The 25,210-nt window shown below is 32.4% G+C and overlaps 1 protein-coding gene across 1 annotated transcript; it reads right to left on the bottom strand.

The window, feature by feature from the left end:
- Nucleotides 1–362: 362 nt before the first annotated feature.
- On the bottom strand, nt 363–6,149 carry LOC105632438 (mitogen-activated protein kinase 19). The gene is made up of 10 exons (XM_089723953.1): nt 5,876–6,149; nt 4,193–4,601; nt 3,846–3,973; nt 3,698–3,757; nt 2,495–2,644; nt 2,217–2,372; nt 1,842–2,053; nt 1,643–1,744; nt 1,277–1,443; nt 363–880 (listed from the first exon to the last, which is right to left on the bottom strand). Exons 1-10 carry the CDS (start codon nt 5,897–5,899, stop codon nt 465–467), a joined length of 1,824 nt encoding a protein of 607 aa, XP_089580079.1. The 5' UTR covers nt 5,900–6,149; the 3' UTR covers nt 363–464.
- Between the last annotated feature and the right edge of the window lie 19,061 nt (nt 6,150–25,210).

The raw sequence follows: 25,210 nt of genomic DNA, 5'->3' as shown, positions 1-25,210 counted from the left end.
AAAATAATATTTTCTCAGTTGAATTGCAACAATTAAATTATATTTTAAAATAAAAATAAAAGTGTCATGACATCATGACATGCAATGATTATCTATTACACATCGCTGCTAGGGACATACGTAGCACCGTTCTTTAACGCTATTTTTCAAGTGCAAACAAAGTGGATGTCGCTTGCACCACAGACGGGTGGGTCTAAAGAGGTCACACTCCAAATAATTATAGACAACGAAAACTATTTTTCCCTACTTTTCTTTTGTCCCTTTAGAGAGACGAGTTTCAACCGTCAACAAGAAGCATTCTACTATAGACCACTAGAATGGTAATAAGGAAGTATGATTAGGAAGATTCTTCAACTAAAGAATTTCTTTCGATGCTACAGCGAAATTTATTTTCATTAATAAAATCAATGGCGTAAGATTCTAATTACACAAGGACATAAATAGATACACGTCCAAGGATTATTCTAAGACAATCCATACTGGACAGTTCCCACATTCCTATGAGCAGCCACAGCTACCGCTGCCGCGCCAAATTGGGATTGCGCCTGCAGTAGTTTTGCATCAATAGCGATCCGCTCGTTTAATTGTTCCACCTTCGCTTTTGGCTGATAGTAAGGATTGGTATTAATGTCAATGGATATAACTGGGGCTGGCTTTGTTGCTAAGTTAGACTGTGCAGCTTCTTGTTTGGCCCTTGAATTATCCTTTTCAGACTCTATTATGGACTTCTCTTGTGTCATCGTGTTACTCCTGAAGAAACAGTGGGGAGAGACCGACTGCTGCGGAGGAAGGACCGCGTTTCTGTAAAATATCCTTGCATCATAGGCATCTTTTATATTTTGTCCATTCTCATATGATCCAACTACTCTACCTGGCTTCGCTGTAACCCAAAAGGAAACATAGGGGAAAAAGTTACTCGACTGAGCACTGAACAAAAGCAAGCTGTAAGCTAACCAGTGAATAAAATCAGACGCATTCATGGATGGACAATTTACAAACCATCCCCACCTGCCACATGACCGAATGGCATAATGCCCAAAAAAAAAAAAAAAATCTGATTTGGCAGCTGTCCAACAATTATCAGAAATTTCAGGTGATCATATGCATTTTCATAGTTGTATAAGCAACTATAGCTCTTGAACAAGCCCATTAATATTTTGACTGAACCAATAAATATATGACTTAACTCATCAAGGCTTTCTAGGTTCAATTTCAATAGTTTTCCATACATGGATTACCACTTAACAAACAGCAAGCAAAACAAAAATGCTTATACCTGTTGGTACACGAGGTGGAGGCCGAGAAGCCCTTGAAGCATTTCCAGGTATTGTATCTGTAGCTCTAAAGGATTTAGAAGCATCTTCTGCGACTTGCCGGTTCCCAAATACAGTTGAATTTGGCTGCTGCATATTGGGAGGGATTGTATTCGAGTGTACAGTAGACCTGGAACCAAAAGGGAAGATTGAAAAGCGATATATAAACAATGGAAAATATAGGTAACACATCCCACATCTTCTGAATTCAAATGTAGCCATTATTTTAAGGAGTTTCATTGGTACTCTCATCATAATTTACAAGCAATCATACAACAAGTCAAAACTATAAGAACACCTGAATTAACCAAAATTGTAAATTCCCATACCGGGGAAGAGAGACATGCTTCCTCTCTAGAGGAATCACTGGTGCACTCCTGCCACCATTTTCCTCCAGATATGCAAACTGCTTTCTAAATTGACCAATAGCACTGCGTTGAAAATACATTATATCAACCATGGGAAAGAAACTCAAAAAATGACCACTAGTATTTAGAAAATAGCAATTTAGAAGGAAGCATTTAGAACCTAGGATAAAGAAAGTTAGTGCCTTCATTTCCATTCATATAGTCTTTGAGCAACTGTGGATGATACTCCAGTATTTCTCGGTACAATAATTCTCGGATGTCCTCCTTTGTCACCCTTCGCCTCTCAAATTCAAACTCCAACTTTGAAATTGGGTGACAAGCAGGTTCTCTCTCAATTTTGGATAAACCTTTAAAGTAAGGATCAGCCAATGCCTATACAAGCAAAAATTACATCCCTTCAGTATAGTAAATAAAAAAGGATTCTTAAATCTTCAGGCAGATAAGGAATACATTAATGTTTACTTATCAAATGATGCATTATAAGGAAAACATTCTTTACAAGCCAGACTGCCAGAGATTAAGACAAAGAAAAGACCTCTTCAGCAGTTGGTCGATCTTTTGGGTCAAATGCCAATAGTCTTTGCAACAGCCGGAGTGCTAAAGGGTCTGCGTTTGGAAATTTCTGCATAAATGATACAGGCTGTTTTCTCCTCATTTCTGTCAAGTATTTCCTTGCTTTATCATTTCGAACCTGCATTTATTATCCCAGTAAATAACTGATGTCAATACTGGAGACAGAAGGTTATAACCAAAAATAGAGGAAAGGAAGAAGAGCTCGGAGAGAAAAAAGGAGAGGGAACAAAGATATCATACTCCAGATATAGTTTCAGGGGAAGGAGTCCCAAGAAGATCAGTGATCAAATCTAACTGATGAACAACACTTTTACCCGGAAACAATGGCTTCCCTGTCAATACCTCGGCAAATATGCAGCCAATACTCCAAATATCAATTGCTGGAGTATACTGCAAAAAGGTACCAATAAAGATCAGCAAATTCAAGCGGTATTAGAAATTCCATGCTCTAATAAAACCACTCCAGAGAATTGGGCATAACCTGACACGATTACGTGAATGACAGATATTCAACTTCCAGGAGAGTTCATAGTCCTCCCTGAACAAGAATTATTTTAATCTAGGCATTACTGCTTACTATAAAGGACTCAGAAGCATTTTACAGAGAACTATTTTGCTTCAAAGTTATGCCATAGCACATAAGAATAGCATCCCACAGGACTAAATTTTCTTTTCGGGCATATGAAGGTACAGCTACTGAGTATGGACATCACACCAGTAGGACTGAACCAATGGTGAAGGGTAAAAATCAAAAATAGTCAAAGTTTGTGTTTTTATTATTGTCTGTATACATTGAAACACAATCAATGAAAAGTGAATCAAACAATGTCTAATATCTAGTATGTGCTTTCATCATAATCTAAATTGACCCATTCAAGGGCATACAAGTAAATATAAACCACAGTTAAAAATTTTAATCAATCAGCAATTCAATTCAGTATATAATAAATTTAGAGAAAAAGTTCTCCTGATAAAGCTTATTATCCTATTAACTTCAGCTCACCATGTTCATAAACTTCACAATCTACATTCAACGCTCATGAAACAATGGGCAAGAGCGTGTGACCAAACATATGCCTCTCTAACAAAATGCGGAAAAGGCACATACATGTCCGAAAAAACAAGATAAATAAGAACAGAAAAGCAGAAAGCTTCACTGAAATGAGTAACTTAGGACAAGAAAAATTAAATTGTACATGCAGCAGTGCAATATAGCTTTTATTGTAAGGTTCTAGTCCAACAAAAAGAGCACTTACAAATTATATTGAAACACATCGAAAAAAGTCGAGCACATCAATAAAAAAACATACAAATGAATTGATTTGATACAATTTCAAAGATGCAAGTAGGAAGTAGAGAACCAAAAGAAATTTGGTCCCTTGTACCATATAACATGCTTCAATCAAACTTTCCATGAGATTGCACTTGGCAGTCAAACCATACCTTTGAAAAAAAAGATCCACACAACTCTGGAGCCCTATACCATCTTGTTGCAACATAGTCCTGTAGATGAATCAATGAACACTTGTAACATAAAATGTTTATAATTCAGCTATTATGTGTTTCTGAATATTGCATTAAAAGCACGTACCGTCCAAAATACCGTGGTTGGTGTATCACTAAATGCTACTCTAGCTAGTCCAAAATCACAAACTTTAAGCTTGCAATTTGCATTTGCCAATATATTCTTGGGTTTAAGATCTCTATGGTAAACATTTGCTGGAGCAGAAAAAAACTTAAATTCAGAACATTAAGAGAGCAACATATTCATCAAAATATAAAAAATAAAACCAAAATTAAAAAGGTGCAATCATACTGGATGACAATGAAGATGGAGCCTGTGCCGTTAAGATTAAAGACACAGAGACACCAAAAGTGCCCCCGCAATAAGGAGAGGAATATAGAATTATTCAAATAAAAAAAATATGAAACAGTCACCTGTATGCATGTATTTCAGTGCTCGCAACATCTGATAAAGAAAAAATTGATGGTGTTCACGGGTCAAGTCATCATTAGCCTTGATGACTTGGTGAAGATCAGACTCCATGAGCTCAAAAACAACAAATATGTCCTTGAACTCCCTCTTTGAGGGTGGCAACATGATGCGCTTAATTTCAACGATATCAGGATGACGTAAAAGTCTAAGCAGCTTGACTTCTCTCAAGATCCGAATAGCATCAGAGATGTGCTCAAAAACATCATGGATCTTTTTTATTGCCACTTTTTCTCCAGTGTGAGTATCAATTGCTGCACATACAACTCCATAGCTTCCCTTTCCTATAACTTCCAAAATTTTGTATCTGTTTGCATCTCCATACTCGGTGAAAAAGTCCATATCTTTTAAGTCCTGAAGCGTGAGAAATAAATCGGCATACTTAAACTTTCATAGAAATTACAAAAAGTATTAAATAGGTTAAATAGGATCCACAAAAAAAAACACAAATTAAATAGACACAAGCACAAGTAAATTTAGCCAACAGAAAAATCTCAGGTAAAAATAAAATATAAGCAATAACAACATGATACAGATACACCAAATACAGCACACTGTCACACAAAAACGAAAAAGAATTAACCAAAAGTTTAAGTAGATTATTTCAGGAGTACACAACTTTATAGACATGCATATGCCATGAATAGCTCACACCAACCAAAAATAATAGTGTCCTAATAAAACCATTTGGAAAAAGGAGATGGCTTACACAAGTAATCAAATTTAGGGAACAAAATCAGATTCCAGAGTGATCATAACTTAATAGTTAAGAAGTAGATTAAGGAAGAATCAAGTACAGAATCTATGGGACTCGGTTTGTTTCTAGCAATTGCATTACAGCAGACAAAAACAAAAACAAAAGCGCCTTTCTTAAAGGGATGTGACATCCAATAGAATCCAAATTGCTATAGTAACTATCAAAGAAAATAAGTGGTTATTATACATTTATTCTACCCATAAAAAAATGTAAAACAATAGAATAGATGTATTCCATGTAACAAGTGGATGAATTCCATCACTGAAGACAAAGTTCTCGGAAAGCTCAGACAAGCGGGTATTCAAATAAGGAAAAATGCCAAAAATGAATCTTATTCTGGTTATTGGGTAGTTGAGAACTAGGTTGTAGATTTGCAAAAGCTCAATAACCCAGAACTTAAAAAGATCTTATCTTCATATGTCAATCAGTACAAATTACATTTATCTAATGGTTTTCATGTCAACTTAATTATTTCATGTTTTAAATCTAACATTAACTATAATCCAAATGACTGCATTGAAGAGAAAATATCAGAACCCAATTTTTGGAAACCACAGATTCTTTCGTTTTCCACGCTTTCCCACAACATCAACGAATAGAAATTAGATTAAACTAGATCTTAACCCTAAGGGACTGAAACCAGAAAATTGCACGTTCTTTCAGCAACCAAATGGACTATGCCCTAAATAAGATCTTAACGCTTCCCTTTCATCAATATCAAAGTTGAGAACAGAAAAATTCACTTAATTTCTTTCATCTCCTCTTCGTTTTACAACCACAAAAATTTTCAAATTTGCAAGTTTGTCAAATCGGATCGGACAAAAAACCCACACCCAGATCCTATATTAGAGAAAGAAATAGAGAAGCACACCTTCTTTGGGTGATCTCGCTGCATATTTTCCAAAACCACTAAGATCACAGATACCAGAAAGGTACTTTGTCGTTATTGTTTTGAGTCCACTTGATTCAAAAAGAAAAAAAAAAAGAAAAGAAAAAGAACAATTGATTCCTTCTTCTAAGAGAAAATTAGCCGCATTTACAGGCAGCAAAATCTACTTTGCTCCTCAATCTCTTCTTGAAACTCTTCTTCTGCTCATCGACCATCAAAATCAAAAGCCCACTTCAAAAATCTTCTACTCTGGCAAAATCCAAGTTCCATAATGAAAAATGAAGAGGTTGAGACTTCCTCTAAATTAGGCTAAGGATGGGCACGAGAACCCTAGTATAGTCTTGTAATAGCGTTAATTAATGGATTTTTAATTAATCCTTGTATTAATTAATAATAAACTAATTAAATAGTAGCTTTGGTCTAAGGAAGACCAAAGTATGATTAAAAGTCGAAATGATCGACTTTTGAGAACCAAGTCAAGCCTTAACTCCATTAAGGAAGAACAGAAAGGTCGAACTATTTTGCCTTAGAATCGTTCACGAGGGAGAAATAGAGTCGTTGATGCTTGAGAAGTGCTCAATCACGCAACAAGAGGTGCTTGAAAATGGAGGGGGAGCGTGCCTTTATAGGCCAAGGGGGTGCCCTGCAAAAACGCAACGATACCAAGCTCCTCAAGATCAATACCGATCTGGGCAAAATTGGTACCATTTTAGGTGTTTGATGGGCACCAGATCAATACCGATCTAGGGTTGGTTGGTGCCAGCCAAGGGCAGGTAGGCACTAACCAGGGCAAATTACTGCCTACCCCTGTAGCTTATTTTTAGAGTTTTCAGGCTTTTGGGAGTTCGTTCGAGGTGCAAATGACAGCCAATCAAGCTAATTCTTATTCCATTGGAACCGTAGCGAAATTTCCTATAACCCGATGGTGAAATCACTGTCAACACTCTTACTACATTTTTTAGTTTTGAAATAAATATTAAAGTCCCCAATAGAGTCTTCAGTTGTGCACCCCCAATCGAAGCACTGAGGGAAAAGATATTCAAAGGATGGAGTCTTTTAATCCAATCAAGCCCATTGGTCGGTTTTTCATGAAAACTGAGAGGAACTCCTTACGGTTCCTTTTTATTGTGATTATGGCTTTATCTAGTGCTTAAATGTGGCAAGTTGGCTCTTTGGAGCGCTTTGACGGTGTGTAATGTGTTAGAGTCGCTACCTTAATTTGTTTTTATTTTTGGAAAAAGATTAAGGAAAAAACTCATGATGGACTCCATTTTAGTTTACCTTTTGAATAAAAAGCACTAGCCTCGAATCAACGATTTGGCTATTAACCGAGAAATCAAAATATTATTTTGCGTGCATGTGAATTTATCGATGCATGAACATACTAATAATGCATGGTAATTAGAGAAAAACATTAAAAGCACAATTAATTGAAAAGTGTGTAATTCGGAGGGGAGCCTGACTGTAGCCTCATTTATCAAGGATTCTAGGTCATGCGACACATTCCTCTAGATGTCGATCATTCAGTTTGGTCGGGGGCCCGCAATCTAGGCTGAAATCCGTAGGTATGCCTTCATTCCTCGTTTGTATAAGGATCAGGTCATATGAAGTTCTACCATCGATTAAGATGGTAGGGTTTTGAAGGTGCCACTCGGGGACTAAGCTTATAGGATGTCGGACGGACCAAACTTAGGTTACCGGGTGAACCCGGCTTTGGGTTGAAAACTAATTTTGTCGATTTTATCGTACGGATCGAGCTTTTTATGCTGGACAGATTGGCTTAAAGCATGCTATGTGCCGGACGGATGGGCTTGACAGTTTATAAGGTGCCGAACGGACCGGGCTTAATTGACAAAGATTGAGTTGAGTGTTTATACCCTAGGGTGTGTCATGCAGCCGGATCGGAGCTCCACATTTGTAAAATGACTAAGGAGGTCGAGTCTTTCTCCAAAAAATATCAAAGAATGGGCACGAGGACCCTAATATAGTCTTTATAATACTGTTAAGGATTAATTAATAATGAATTAGTTAACTAGTAGCTTTGGACTTAGGAAGACCAAAGTGTGATTGAAAGTCAAAAGGATCGAGTTTGAGTACCAAGTCGGGCTTTGGCTCAACTAAGGAAGAAGAGCATTGTTGGATTACATTGCCTTAGAATCATTCACAAGGGAGAGACATAGTTGTTGATGCTTGAAAAGCGCTCAATCAAGCAACAAGAGGTGCTTGAAATGAGGGGGGAAGTGCCATATTTATAGGCCAAAGGGGGTGCCTAGCGCGCCTGTCGGTATCAATCATGTCAGCACTAGTACAAGTGCTGACTGTCTGGGGGGCTCCGTTAGTACCTTTGGGAGCTGATCGTTGCCAGCGGCAGGAAGGTCGGCAACGATTTGGGCAAGTTACTGCCCTGCCCTAATTTTGGGGTTTTCAGGCTTTAGGGAGTCTATTGAAGGCCCAAACGACGTCCAATCAAACTGATTCTCATACTATTGAAACCTTAGCAGAATTTTTTAGAGTTTGGTACTAAAATTATGGTCAACATCGCCAAAGCCCTCAGCAAGTTCCAAGAGTCTCGTCTCATAGTTCTATATGGATACCCATAAAAATCGGTGAAGCACCAATCCTGATCTCGACTTTTAACAGTACATTCTATAAAATTATTTGCATACCCAGTAACCACAGCATTCAACCTACTATTCCAAAGAAGAGAGAGACCCCTCACTATGCCCCAAATAGTCCACTAAAAAACAATTCTCAAAACCAAGCAAATGTTTTATTTCTTCCATCCTAACTCCATGAACAAGTGTTTCAATCAAAAAGAGCACATCCAGCTTATAAGTCAAGGAAATATCCTTGAGTGCCCGAACTGCATGGGGGTTGTAGAGATCCCAGCAATTCCACGTTATTATAACTTATAAAACATAAAATAGTATGACTTACTAATAAATATATAATTTAAAATTTAGATTTTGTTAGAAAGATTTCTTACATTTCATGTCAAACATTGTTGGATATAAATTTTTGTTGTCATATATAGAGTTCAAAAATCTCTATTGTTCACATGATTATTTTTATTGTTCAATATGATTAAGTTTATCTTTTAACTCAATTTCATCGACTTAAATCTTTCATATATAGTTTGAATTTTACTTACTCACTATTTATACATTGTTCAAGCTATCTATTTCCTTTTAAGTCTTAAAATTTTTCTACTTTCAAACGGATTTTATCTTCTTTTATCTTGAATTTTTTTTTAGAGCCTCTTTATCTATATATCTTTGATTCCTACTTTATCAAATGAAGAAGCAAAAAGAAAATTCAATTTAATTTTAGGATAATTTGTTCTTATTTCCAAAGTTATTGAAGATATTCCTATATATGAAAAATGTGATATTTTTTATATTTTTATTATCAAAATTGGCATAACTTTCTCATTAACAAGGGTCTCTAATATCCCTATTTTGTTAAATTATTTTATGATAAACCTTCAAGTTATTAATCCTAACAAGAGAAGGAAATATTATTCCATTATAAAAAACTCAAATTTTTATTCTGGTAGTTGATTTTCAATGGAGGTGGACTTGCAATCCAATTCCCCTTAAAAATTATATAGGAATTTTCAATTTGATTCGTGTAATCAGAGTATCTATAGTTACTACATTTGAATTGGGAAACTAATGTTGCTAATCCCTAGTTGCATGTATGATATTATTGAGATTAATACTCAAGGATAAATAGGTTCTTGTCTTTTTAAATTCAATGTACTTTTTTGTGTTTTGTCTTGTGTGATTATGTTACACTTGTCCACATATCGGTCACAAGTCCCATGTTGGATCGTAATGATACAGTTATAAATAAACCAAGCAGCTTGCGAACACTTTGAGGTTCAATTTGACAAAAGTTTTGTCTAGATTTGTGTTCGTTTTTTGAACTAATCAAGTCGACCCTAATTTTTTTATTTATTAAATGAGTTAAGGCTGTGCTTGAGGAAGTTTGACTCATTAAGAGTCATGGACTAACTTATTTATTAGACTCGCAAGCTGGCTCATGAGTTATCTCATTTTCAAATTCATTTATATTGCTTATTGCATGTTATTATATTATAACTATATTACTTTTATTATTATTCTATAAATTATTTATATTAATAACTAGTGTTTAAAGTTATTATTCCAACTATATATTATAAAAAAACTAAAAAAAAAAAAAAAAAAAAACAGTTATACACAGTTGATGATAATAAATTAAGAGTATTACTATAAGCTAACTTTTTCCCACAAAATTAATAGTTTATCTTTTTCAATTATGTATGTAAAAATAGTATGTTTACACAGTTAAATTTCTATAATATAAAAATTCAGTTATTCAGTTTGATTTGAACTAAACTAATTGAATGTTTTTTTTTTTTTTCTGCAACTTGAATATATTGTTTTAATTAAAATTTTATATTATTCTTATTTATTAAATATAAAAAATTAAAGAAATCAAAAGAATCTTGTGGTGTTCAAAAACATGTGGTATCTTGGAAGCAGAGGATGTAGGCCAACCCCACCAAGTTGCAATTAGTACCATAAATTTAAATTAAGTACAACAAGGGCTTCCTCTGAACCTAACCCACATGTCTTATTATATTGTTAATTCATTCTTTAAATTTTTTAATGTTTTATTGAATTGTTATTCTTTATTACAGAGCTATCATTTTCATTACTATCGTTTTATTCCCTAATTGGTTCAATACTATACTAATCAATAATACATTGATGGCTATTCTTCAACCTTTACGGATGTTATGTTGTAGTCATGATTTTATTTTGTTGGTAAATAGCTTTTGGAATAAGTTGACTAATAAAGACTGAAAGTTACTTTTCTACAGTTTGGATCATGACCCAACATTGCTATTAGTAGTTTATTTATTTATTTATTTAATATTATTATATTTTTTAATTAATTAAGCTTAATTAGAATTTGATCTTATTATGTCAAAACTAAGAAGTTTCAAATAGATGCAATTTACAAATAAAAACACGCATTAGTATCTAATAAATAAAATATAACAAAAATAGTAAGCTTAATTAATATTTAAATTAATTCGATTCGATTTGATTTGATTGGATTTGATTATTTTTCCCCGATAAGAAAATTTAATTTGTTGAATTTAACTTTGATTTCATTTTCTATTTAACAATTGAATTTCCACTTCTGCTCTTTTCTCGAACAATTTCAGTGATCTTCAAACAAAAAGTAGTTGACTTTTGTATAAATCACATTTTGTCTAATCATTAACGAAAAAAATCACATTTTCCTGAATTAAGTTTTGCAAAACCAAAGTATAATTGATTCTAAATAATATATATAATTAATGACCTTGATAATTAAATTATGAACGCTTTCACTATCATCATGTGAAGCATGTTGCGGAATATATATTAGTTAATTCATGTTGTACAAAGCACACTAACATTTTTGTTAATATATATATATATATATATATATATATATATATATATATATATATATATATATATATATATTTTTTTTTTTTACTTGATGAATTATTAATGTGTTTAATTTATTTCGGAAAAACATTATATGATACTACTTTTTGTATTAATATTATGGTATATATAAAATAAAAGTGGTAATTTTTTTTTCTTCTTATTATATATCTCTGTAATTATATTTTTTTTTTCTAGATTTTTTAGTATTTTGTTTAAAGAGTATGAAGTTGATAATATACACAACTATGATTATACATTGAATCCGAATCAATTTTTAATTTTTAATATATTTTAATCTATTAATGAAAATAAAATTTAAACATTTGCAAGGACTTAAAATATGAAATTTGAAAACATAATTAATCGTTAATTAATTAATTAATTAGGGTGAAATATGAGTGTATTTATTTATATTAATATTTTTATTAAATTATTATGTTAAATTATTTTAGAAAATAAAGACAAATGAATTTTCATTTAAGAATTTCCAATAATAACTTTATGAAATTTAATTAAATTTCTTATTTTAAATTGTAGTAGCATACCAAATATAACAAATTCATTTGTAAATAAATTTAACTTGAAATTCATTTACAAATGAATTTTACAATCATAATTTATTTGTTCTAAACGGACGTAAATGTTACTTATTGAATAATATAATTAAATATAATTAATAGAAAATAATTTATTTGTTCTAAACGGACGTAAATGTTACTTATTGAATAATATAATTAAATATAATTAATAGAAATAATGTTTTGATCCTTGTAAAACCACTAGGGCGGGAGGTGCTGTGGCCACCTTGGTTTCAAAAAAATATGTTATTAGCAGTTATTGTAATTGATGAACATTTATAGAAATTGAATGGTAGCGTAATGGTTTATTGAATTATAAAAAAAACCTGAATTTTAACACTTTTTATTAATTATGGTCGATGTTTTTAATTTTATCAATTAATACTGTGAATTTATTTTTTTCTGTTAAATCTAGCCTGTAGCAGCATTCCGTTAAGTTGATGCTGATGTGGCAATTAAGTATGATATGTGAGTCCCGTTGAAATGCCATATTAGTGCTAAAACACCGGTGCACGTGGAATAAAAAATTTTAATTTTTTATTTTTTATTTTAAAACAGAATCATTTTAAAAATATTTAATATAAAAATTATTCAATTTTCTGTATATAAAATTTTAAAAAATTAAAATTTTAAATATTTTTATTATTTTTTAATTTTGAAAACTAAAAAATATTATTTTATACATTTATTATATGAATTTAATCAATAATAAACTGAAACCTTTCAATTATTTTTAATTTTAGTTCAAATCAAATATGGAGTAATTATTTATGAAATATTAATTTTTAGTTAAATTAAAATATATAAAAATTATTATTTATAATTAAATTCTTAAATTTAAAAATACAAATTTTATAAAATATAAAAGCTGAAAAGTTGATTTAAGATTTTAGGTCAAAATTGTAAAATCAAATTAAACTGAACTTAAAATATAAACGTGAAAACTGTTGTGTTAGAAAAAAATTAGAATTCTAATATTTCTATTTTGAAAATTGTTAGGTTATTAAAATTTTTATTAGCAGAAAAATTTTACATTTATAAGTTTTTTAAAATAACAATTTTTAGTTTTTCATTTTAAATCTTTAAGATTTTTAATACATAAAATGAATAATATTTTATTTCATATGAACTGGTGATTTAATATTTACTAGGCATTTTTTAGGTCAAATCTGATTTAACCGCCACGTCAGCACTAATTTGATGGAATACACACGGAAGGTAGATTTGATAGGAAAAATAAATTCACGATATTAATTGATAAAATTAGAAGAATTAACTAGAATTGATGAAAATATTAAAATTCAGGATTTTTTTTACCATTTATCCTTTTAAATTTAAAGTTTTACTAATATTGAAAAATACTTAAATAAAATAAAGATACAAGCTTAACATTTTTTTTTCCTTAAAAAAAGTAGCTTAGCTATTATTTCAATAATAAAAACAAATAAAAATTCATTCTAAAAAAATAAATAAAAAGTGTCCAAGAAAATAACGGGAAAATAGGCTTCCAATGTAGCTGAGAATCCTCTACGTTGCATTATAAAGTATAATTGGCTTTAATAATGGATAAAGGGATCATCCAGTTGCACTATAAGATTTTTGCTTTTATCATACACGTGTCATGTCATCATTAGTCCACGAAAACTCAGAGTATTTTGATACATGGTCTGTAATGCATACCTTAAAGTATAATTTTCACTCGCTTTTGTTAAGTGAAATAAAATTTAAATTTGAAATTCGTATTCTAACGTATATTTCTTTTTCAAACAGTGGATTAATTAAACAATACCCAATTTGTTTTTATTGGTTAAATACCCAATCTACAATTGTGTTTGAAAACTTTTCTCAAGCATGCAAATAGTGAACAATGATTTGAGAATTAAGATTTCATCCTCCATTCCTTATAGTAAATGTATATAAATACGATATAATATGTTTACGTAATTGAGTGAAGATAATAATAATAACAATAACAACAACAATCATAATAATAATAATTTTTTAGTTTAGTAGTAAGGATTAAGGGCATCGAAATGGGTTGTTGTGTTAAGTTTAACAGAAATTCGCATGATAAGCGATACAATTAGAGTTAATACGAACATGATTTGTTGAATAATCATGTCAATTATTCAAACACGAACACAATACGAAAAATTAAACTAGTGACGTAAACACGATATATGTAACCTGTCTAATTAAATATATCTTATATGAGTAAAAAAAATTCAACAAAATTTAATTTAATGAGTTGTATACGTGTGAGAAACACAATACATATAATCCGCATAAACTGCTTAATAGATAGATTATATATGAACTTATATTATATCCTTAAATAAACGGTTTAGATGAGTAAAACTCTGACATAACCCGTTTAAATTCATGTTATATACGGGTCACTCCAAGGGCAAAGCCATATTATCCATTGGAAAAAATTTCTAACTCTGCTATCAGATCAATCGTTTATAACACAAATTCATTTAAACTCAAGTTTAATTTATTCTATCTTTATATTAGACAACTCGTATTTTCATGTTATGTTATGACCCATTTCACATCCCTACTAAGGGCAATGGCTTGTGACTAAAAGTTCTCATGTTCTATTATGGACTGTTCGTAACAGTCATCTTTGGAAAATGATAATTATAGTAATAAAATTTTCAAATATAATGGAGAATTAAACGTTAAAATATTATCCTACACCACCCGCGTGCACACGGCAGAAGAGCCAACAACACCGCTATCTGCAACAATACGCGTGCTTTTAACTATCCATTTGTAATTTTTTCAACACTTGTATTTGCACACACGTTTGTAGTCACTTAATTATTATGAGAATAAACAAACCTAAATAATGAAACTTGTTTCACATTTCTCAATTATTTTTTCTCTTAGCTTTGACTTTTGAGTTCATTATTTTCTTTATAAAAAATATTTTTCACATAACTGAACTAATTCAGATTAAAATACAAGCATTTTATGCCGAGTTAAACAAAATATAAAATCAAAAACTTAAAAAATCTTAAAAAATCAAATCTTAAAAATCAAAATATAAAATATAAAATATAAAATATAAAATCTTAAAAATCTTGAAAAATAAAATAAAAATCAAAAACTTAAAATATCGACACTTCTATTTTAATTATTTATGAAGCTCAACAGGCCGAAATAATTAAATAAGCTATATAATAAAAGCATTCATCCTCTTAATTTATAAAATTCGTAAAAATTTATACAGTCAAGAGATTTTAAACTTAAAAATTCTCAGTCCTCACGCTAATGAAAAGACTAACAGAAACACACACAATTAATTGAGGCTTCCATTTGAACTTTGACTCTACATTAATCTTTAGGAATTATAAATTGATTTTTAAATGTTTAGACCGACATCAAATTGCATTTTAAATGTTTAGACCGACATCAAGTTGCATGTTAGTAATACGTCATTGACCGTTGGATTTGGACATGTTTTACATGTCTGGCTTGTGTTAGAATTTGGAAAAAGATAACAGTAGGAAAGGCTGAGTATCTTTGAATAAATTATTTCTACCTACCATTGTTAAAGGCAATCATTCAAAGCTTTACATTTGAATTATTCTTTAAAATTAAAGAAAAAGAAAAAGCTACACACTAATTTAAGATTTAAAGTTTTACTGAATGTTCAATTTAGTACAAAATGACTTTTGATTAATTTTGAGTTTATGATCATTTACTCCATTTCCAGTTAAATAAAAAAAAAGTACTAAAGTTGAGAAAGTAAAAAAGTTTGGCTCTCTCTTTATCTAATATATTATTTCTAGGAAAATTTTTTATTTTTTTTCTCTATATTTTAATAGGATCATTTAAGGTACTTTTAAGGTTAAAATCAATATTTATCTATTTTTATATATTCTATATCTTTTAAATCTTATATCTATATATTTATATTCATATATCAAAGTCGAGAAATATCTCTTCCTTTAATATTCTATTTTTTCAAATGCAAACTTTTAAAACTTTTTCCCGTCCTCATTTAAAGGATTTTTTAAATTTAAAATTTTAATATTTATCTATGAGTGTGTTCAGCAAAATTAGTTGTTTTAGTAGCCGTTAGTTGTTTTAGCAATGTTTAGCTGTTAGCTACTTGAGTACTTTTCATAAAACACTAAAGATAGATGTTACATGCATTAACTTTTTATAAAATGCTACTTTATGTTTTAAAAGTTAATCGAAACGCTATGTTACTGAACACTATAAAAAATAAAGTTTAGCGTTTTGACCAATCAAAATGTTAAAAGTGTTGGGAAAATCGCTATTTTTCCCGCCCTTCGGATCGGCTTCAAGCAGGAACAAATGAGAATAAAATAATGACTGAGAAATTAAAGAGAACACGATAATTTAACGTGGAAAACTCCCCAAGTGGAGAAAAACCATGGCCGTTGCCAAACGACAATCAAGAAAAATATTCACTATGCGGCAAATTGTTACAACCACAATTACAAAATATTTTTCTACTTGACACCCTCAAAACACCCCAAATATTTTATACTCCAAGGGATTCCAAAAGACTCCCTAATATAAAACACGTTCAAGTGTGTTTTGGTGTGTTTGGAAAGCTAAACATTAGCTTCCTTTTATAACCAAACCACCTACCCTCAAATCTCAATCTCCCCGATGTGGGATTGAGCAAAAGTTAATTTTATATTATTTTTTTTCTTTTATTTTCAACATTCAACAAAGGAGGCTAACAATCTCCACCTTGAAAATAAAATAAAAAAAAAACACAACATTGTCTGCTACCGACAATCATAATTCTTATCGTCAAGAATTATCATACTCCACCATAAAAGAGTATCGCCACTTGGAACCACTTTACCGACTCCAAGAATTTTCCATCGGCCATGTCGGATCCCGCTAGTAGTTTATGGTGCAACCCTCCTGTTGACTTTTCCGAGAGTTCATTAGCCATCGACATATTTTTTCCACCACACACTTTGCATCAACTGTCAACCAATGCCGTGCGCATTTCTGTGGACCAGCTACCAATAATCCGTCCTCTTTCATGGCATCTCAACGGGTAGCAATCATGCCATGAGGACACACATCTCTCAATTACAGAGAGAACACATCATCTCCTTCGCCACAGGAGATCACATTGGCAGCAACAACGTTAGAGCTTCTAGCCGAATCAGCTCCACCGTTCGAGCAATCCTTCCTCACGTGTCCAGTTTGACCACAAACCCAGCAGACAACCTTCCTCTTTCCGGAGCTTTTATTCTTTTTCTTGGTACCGACAAATAAAGCTGAATCCTCATATGATTTATTTTTCATTTCATTCAGTCTTCTCTCCTCAGTAAGGAGCTTACTAACCACATCCGCATGCACCACTTCCTTACTACCATATTTCAGAACAGGTTTCATGTGCTCATATGTCGAAGGAAGTGACAGGATGAGTTGGAGAGCTTTATCTTCATCTTCGGTTTGCACTCCAAGAGTTTCTAATTCAGAGACGATGCCATTAAGAACACTCAGATGATCTGACAGCTTTGTACCTTCTGCCATTTTCAACGTATGAAATTGCTCCTTCAAATATAACCTATTGGATATATTTTTGCCTTGGTACAATTCTTCCAGTTTCTCCCACAACTTCTTTGTCGTGGACAATCCAAGCACATTAGCAAGAACATTTTTTGCTAGACACATGCGAATTTGACTTGCCGCTTTGATATCCAGCTCCTCCCATTCTTCATCGCTAATCTTGGATTTTTCTGAGTCTCCACTGCTACTGTCTTTTCCTGAATTCTTTCCGTTGACTGGTTTACCCTTCAAAACCTTATGCAGTCCAGACTGAATCAACACGTCTTTGACTTGCACTTGCCACAGTGCAAAATTCATTCTCCCGTCAAATTTCTCAATCTCACATCTCATAACCGACATGCTTACTTATGCTTATAACAGTGAACCCAATAATTAGTGAAGTAAACCGATTCGGCAATACCCAGGAAAGATCACAATGATCTCCTAGACAATATTACCATTCCACGTAAAATCTCAGTTGGACGGAGGGGTCACAAGTGGTCCCACTTAAAATCCGGCCTTCTAGACAGAAGTTACGTGCACGGTATATTATCAGAATAGAATAACTTCAATAATTATCGTCAGGACATTCACCACCGATACTCAAGCACACCAAAGCAAAGCTCCACCCGCTTCAAGACTTCCAAAACTCCACCTGCTTTTAAAATAAAATAATTTCTAACAACAGTATTTCTGATGTGGAAGATCAGACTAAGCCGCAACCACAGAGCATACTTATAATTACAAGAAATTATTTTAACACTAAAAGCTCCGCCTAACAACTAGGCTCTGATACCACTTGTTGGGAAAATCGCTATTTTTCCCGCCCTTCGGATCGGCTTCAAGCAGGAACAAATGAGAATAAAATAATGACTGAGAAATTAAAGAGAACACGATAATTTAACGTGGAAAACTCCCCAAGTGGAGAAAAACCACGGCCGTTGCCAAACGACAATCAAGAAAAATATTCACTATGCGGCAAATTGTTACAACCACAGTTACAAAATATTTTTCTACTTGACACCCTCAAAACACCCCAAATATTTTATACTCTAAGGGATTCCAAAAGACTCCCTAATATAAAACACGTTCAAGTGTGTTTTGGTGTGTTTTGGTGTGTTTGGAAAGCTAAACATTAGCTTCCTTTTATAACCAAACCACCTACCCTCAAATCTCAATCTCCCCGATGTGGGATTGAGCAAAAGTTAATTTTATATTATTTTTTTTCTTTTATTTTCAACATTCAACAAAGGAGGCTAACAAAAAGCTACTTAAAAAACTATTGGAACACTATCTATATTTATATACCATATATCTCTTTATGTATCTAAATTTATATATATTTATATCCATATTAAAGTTGAGAAAATTAAACTAACGAGTCACAAACCCTAGTCGTCTCTCTGGCTCTCTCTCTTTCTTTTGTGTTCTTCTAGATTTTATTTCTAAATCACCACCAATCATCTTCTTTGGTCGACGGTTGTTTCTTTTGGTCTCTCTATCGTTTTCTTTGTTTTATTTAGTTTTGTTTCTAATAATTTATACATACAATCATTTGGAATAAAATTTGGATTTAGTTTCTCAGATCTATAATAGTTGATAGGTTTTGAGTGTTTTTGGTATCCTCTTAGTGAGATTATTAATTTCTCTCTTTTCATGGAGTTGTTCCTTATTATTGAGGAGTTTTTATGTGGATATTTTATTTTATGGTAGTTCAAAATACAAGATGGATTGTTGGTTGCTTGTGGTTGGAGATCTTCAAGTTCGAGTAAGTTTATTTTACCAATAGAGCTTGATAGTGCGATTTGTTCTTCTATTAAAGTTTGATATATTAAACTTTTCTGCAGGTGTCAGTAGTAATAAGCTTCCAAAAAAACAATGTTCAGAACAATATTATGAAAAGTTTCTTTTGTCGTCCTATTTGAAAATGGACCAATTTTTACCTAGAAGATTAACCTCTTTTATCAAGATTAAGAATATCTCCAAATAGGAAATTTCAATTTTCTATATTTATATCTTTTTATTCCTATAGGAATATTATGATGTACTCAATTTATATTAATTATTAATGAATTGTTAAGTTTTCAAAAAAAAAAAAAAGTTGATTATATATTACTATTGTTTTATTTTTTGAATTTGATTATTGCAGTACTTTCAGTATTGTCATACACTATTTATAAATGTTGATTGGATTGAAAAAAAATTAAAAAAAAGAGCTAAAAAATTCAAAAATGTCTAGGGAAAATGAGTTTCAATTTATATAATACAATTAGAATAAATTTGGAATTTGTATATAATTTTTAAAATAAGAATAGTAATATATAAATTACATTTTATTTTAATGTATGATTTATTTACTTTGTCTTATATATTTTTTTCTTTTCCCAAACTTTTTTTCATCAGCAATGATAAATTTTTTATTATTAAAGGGTTGAAAAGGAAATTTAAAGCTTACCAATTTGAGAACTAGTCCCTAACCAACAAGCTAACCTAGCTACACCCATTCTAACTCAAATTGATAAGATAAAAGAATCTAAGTACAAGAATAAAAACTGCAAAAATAAAAACTGCAAAAACAAAAACTAAAAAAAATTGCAAAAGCTTCTCTTAAGATAAGAGAAGGATACTAACAGTAATAAAAAAAAAAAAAAAACAACACAGGAAGACAATAAAACCAACTAAGTAAAGATAATTGAGTAATGGAGAAGCTTATATTATTCAAAAGGGAATTGAGTATATATAAGCAGTATACTCAATTAGAGTTACAAGATATTCTCAATAATAAATAACTAGAATATGAAAAAATATAATCAAAGAAAATCAGCTAATGAAAACTAAAAATAAGGAAGACTAAATCAAAGATAAGATGGTGGACTTAGTCATGAGCATTTCGAAACAGTTCAGTATTATGCCCCCACAAGTTGTATGGCGATATCAATGACACCCAACTTGTTAAAAGTAATTGAAAAGAGGACTTGGGAAGTGGCTTAGTAAGAAGGTCAACTAACTGATCAGCTGAGTGTAGGTGATAAACTTCAATTTCTTTATTTGCACATATTCCCTGACAAAGTGAGAATCAATTGCAACATGTTTCGTCTTACCGTGTAGAACTGGATTATGACACACATAGGTGGTGCTTAGATTATCACACATGATCCGTAGAACACTAATGGTAGAGACACGTAGTTCGTGAAGTAAATTAACTATCCACTTGACTTTAACAGCTATGCTAGCAACGACACGGTACTCTGCTTCGGTAGAGGATCGGGAAACAACTCTTTATTTTTTAGAGGATTAAGAAATGGGTGAATTGCCAAAATAGATAACATAGCCTGTGGTGGATGTACAGATCTCTAGCCCAATCTGAGTCAGAATATGCAACTAGACATTTATCTGTGTCTTTGGCTAATTTGAGACCGTAATTTGTAGTGTGATGCAAATACCGAAGTAATCGTTTGGCTGCCTTCCAGTGAATTTGATGAGGATCATGAATGAATTGAGACAACTTGCTTACACTAAATGCAATATTTGGTCGAGTAAAAGAAAGATAATGAAGTTTGCCGATCACTCGTCGAAAAAGAGTTCCATTAGGTAGATAGACTATTAGAAGCATTAGTGAGGACATCAGTAGAAATCATTGGTGTAGAGACTCCCTTGTAAACTTGCATGCCAACATCACTTAAAAGATCCTGTATGTATTTTTGTTGAGATAGAAATAATCTGCTTGGAGTAGAGACAACTTCAATCCCTAAAAAATATGTAGTGGTCCAAGATCTTTAAGTGAGAATCGAGTGGGCAGTAATTTAATAATCTGCTGAATGCCAGATGTCTGATTTCCTGTGACAAGTATATCATCCTCATGAACTAAGATATATGTAGTGAAGCCAAACTTATGCAATATAAAGAGAGAATGATCAGATTTCGATTTGGAAAAATCAATAGTTACCAAAAAATTCTTCAACTCATATACAATACCCAGGGCGCTTGTTTGAGGCCATAAATTGCCTTTTTTAGCTTGCAAACATGTGTCGGGTGTGTGGGATGCTCAAAATCCAATGGTTGTCTCATGTAAACCTCTTCTTCCAAGTGACCTTGAACGAAAGCATTATTTACGTCAAGTTGACATGTAGACCAGTTTTGCTGAGTTGTAATAGAGAGAATAAGTCAGATTGTGGTTAACTTAATCACTGGACTAAAAATGGAATGAAAATCTAATCCAGGGCGCTGAGTGAAGCCCTTGATACAAGCCTTGCCTTGTACCTGTCAACAGAACCATTTGGGTGATATTTAATCCGAAATAACCATTTACAATCAACCACATTTTTAGATGAATCACAAGGGACCAAATCCCATGTCTGGTTTCTGATAAGTGCACTGAACTCTTGCTTCATGGCTGTATACCATAAGGGTTGTAGAACAGCTTGCTTGTATGTTCTAGGAATAGGGATCGGGTGAACTGTGGTGTGAAGTTGTTTAGGTTTAAAGATTTCCAGTTTTAGATCTGTTAGTCATGGGGTGTATGGAGTTCGTGTGTTTGGGATTTGTAGGTACTCGTGGAAGGGTGTTATTTGATGTAGAGGTTGGTGTAGGTAGGACATTGGAGTTTGAATTTGTAGTGGATGGTGATGTAGCAGTTGAATTTTGGTGATAGGGTTGTTGGGTAGGTTTGTTGATTACTTGTAAGTAAAGGATTGGAAGTGCAAGTACCTGATCTTGGTGATGCCGTAGTTGGAACAGAGTAAGTGGAACTAGATGAAAGTGGTGGAGTCCTAGCTAAGTCTGGAAGATCAAGATTGGATAGAGAAATTTTTGTTTTAGTGGGTAGCACGTGACTTGGTAAATTTGTACAGAAAGTGGTGGTGGTTTTATCTTTAAAGGTGGAAAAATATTTTCATATGGAAAATTATTTTCAAAAAACAAAACATCCATGGACAAACATAACTTGGATTTTACTAGATTAAAACATTGATGAGCATAGCGTTTATGTGAAAACCCCAAAAAAACACAAGGAGAGGAGCAGGGCTCTAGCTTATTTTTTGTATGGGCTCGGAGCCATGGGTAACATAGACAACTAAAAACTTTAATAGACTCATATTTAGGAGCATCCTGAAATAAAATTTCATAAGGACTTTGATGATTAAGATTTGGTGTGATTAGATGGTTTATGAGATAGATAGCTTGATTATAGGCAAAACTCCAAAAATTTTATGGAAGAGAGGCTTGATATAACAGTGTTTTGGCAGTCTCAATTATATGACGATGTCAGCGTTCACCTAGAGCCACACGTTGAGGTGTATATGGTGGTGAAACTAGATGTTCAATGCCATGGGCTTTTAAATATGGAGACAAGCTTTGAAATTCTCCTCCTCCATCTGTGTATAGAGATAATATTTCGGTGCCAAAACGTTTTTCTAGTAAGGGATGTAGAGATGAAAACATTTGTACAACTTCTTGTTTGGATTGTATCATGTATAACCATATAAACCTAGAAAAATGGTCTACAAATAAAATATAGTAGCGTTTTCGATCAATTGAAACTGTGGGAGAAGGTCCCCAAAGATCGCTATATATTATTTATAGAGGAGATGGGCTTTGTAGAAGATTTTCTGCAAATGGAAGACAATGCATTTTATTTGAATGACAGGAATTACAAATAGAAGTAGATGAATCAGTTACTGGATTGAAAATTTACGAAGAATTTTATTTAAAACTTGACTATTGGGATAGCCTAGACGCTTATGCCAAAGATCTTGAGACACTGTTAGATTACATTTGGTATGTAGACTTCTTGGAGGCCATTGATAGAGTCCATCTTTACTTTGTCCGTGAATTAGAGACGCCCCCGTGATCAGATCCTTCACAAAATAATGAAAAGGGAAACATTCAATTGAAGTCTTATTGTTAATGCGGAATTGAGAGACAGATATAAGTTTATTTGTGATGTTGGGAAACATAAAATACGAGAAAGTTGAAAGGTGTAGTTTGAAACATGTAGGTCAATGTTACTAGTATGAGATATTGGAATTGAGTTACCATTGCCCATGTAAATTTCATCTTCATCGTGACAGTCATGTAAAGTGGTTAGATCATTTACATCAGATGCGATGTGGTGATTGGCACCGTTGTCAATGATCCAAGGTTGTTGTTGTTGAAAGTTGTGATTGGCATATAATGCCTTTGCTTGTAGATGGTCATGTGACTTTGAGTGGCAAACATTAGTAGTATGATTAAAGCGGCCACATGGTTGACATCGAATGAGGTTCTCAGTGTCTTGAGAATTTTTGTTGGAACGCCATTGATTAGGACCATTGTAATTATTTCTAGGTTATTGAGGACACCAATTTTGAGTATTTGAGGAACCATTAGACTGTCGATGAAATTGGTGATATGAATTGGAAGTGTTCCGTTGAGCAATTGCAGTAGTGATATTTCGAGTCTTCTTAGCCTCTTCATTTTGGAGAAAAATTTCATGATCAATAAGTTGTTCATAAAGTTCTTCATAGGAGATAGAGGAGGGACGAAATCGAATGGCTACAGCAATAGATGTATATTCTAGTCCTAATCCTTATAGAATCCGAACCATTAAGGCGCAGTGAGAGGTTCACCTGTAGTGGATAACTCATCATCAATTGAACGAATGTCGCGCATGTAGTCGGCTACAGGGCGACCAAATGCAGTTTGAAGAGAGGTCCATGCTTTGTGAGCAGTGGAAGCATTGGTGACAGAATGAGCAAGTGTGGGATCAACAGAAGCTAATATGGCATTATGAACCAATTTATCTTGTTGGAACCATTTTAGGTAAGCTGGATTCGGAGCAGTAACATTGTTAATAGTAATTATTTTTGGTGGAGCAGGGAAGGCACCATCTAGATAGCCATGAACATTATGTCCATACATGAGCATGGAAACTTGGGATTTCCAAGTTGTGTAGTTACCACTGCTTGTGAGTTTGATAGGCAATTGTGAGGCTAGGTTAAATTGCACTACAATATTGGTGCTGGTAGTGTTATCAAAGTTGACAACATTTATAGTGGAAGACATTATGAGATTGGAAAGTGTGGATATGAAAAAAAAAAATTCAACTCGTTGGAGTTTATTATTGCTCTGATACCATAAAGATAATTGAGTAATGGAGAAGCTTATATTATTCAAAAGTGAATTGAGTATATATCAGTAGTATACTCAATCAGAGTTATAAGATATTCTCAACAATAAATAATTAGAATATGAAAAAATATAATCATAGAAAATCAGCTAATGAAAACTAAAAATAAGGAAGACTAAATCAAAGATAAGATAGTGGACTTAGTCATGAGCATTTTGAAACAGTTCGGTATTACTAAGAAGCAAGACTTCAGACCTAACACCTCAATACAGCTCCCACGATCACAACCAGAGCAAGAGCGACACAATTAAATCCATGCTAGGAACTGAGACACAACAACCACATGCTTTTTCACTAAACTGTCAGCAAAGAAATTTTAATTTCTATGGACAAAAACAAACTGGACCTCCTTAAGTTGATCCATAATATAATCAAACCTGTTAAATTTTTTCCTCATTCTCTAAGGTCTATTGATAGCCTCGCAAAGCGGGCAAATCTTGTTATGTTATTTTAATATAAATTGCATGAATGCATGATTGTTTTTGTATATTTTACGTTTGTTCGTGTTGTTTTGTTTCAAAGT

Source organism: Jatropha curcas, chromosome 7 (genome assembly GCF_041381405.1).
Source record: "Jatropha curcas cultivar XTBG-Jc1 chromosome 7, XTBG_Jcur_1.0, whole genome shotgun sequence".
NCBI lineage: Eukaryota > Viridiplantae > Streptophyta > Magnoliopsida > Malpighiales > Euphorbiaceae > Jatropha > Jatropha curcas.
This window is presented reverse-complemented; position numbering and strand designations above follow the sequence as displayed.

What these genes read in the sequence shown, in the direction of transcription:
- LOC105632438 (XM_089723953.1), bottom strand. Translation starts at nt 5,899, where the DNA reads ATGCAGCGAGATCACCCAAAGAAG. An exon ending in CCCCTGAAACTATATCTGGA is followed by an intron (nt 2,373 to 2,494) that starts GTATGATATCTT and finishes TAATAAATGCAG; the next exon opens with GTTCGAAATGATAAAGCAAG. An exon ending in ACTAACTTTCTTTATCCTAG is followed by an intron (nt 1,745 to 1,841) that starts GTTCTAAATGCT and finishes TTTTCAACGCAG; the next exon opens with TGCTATTGGTCAATTTAGAA.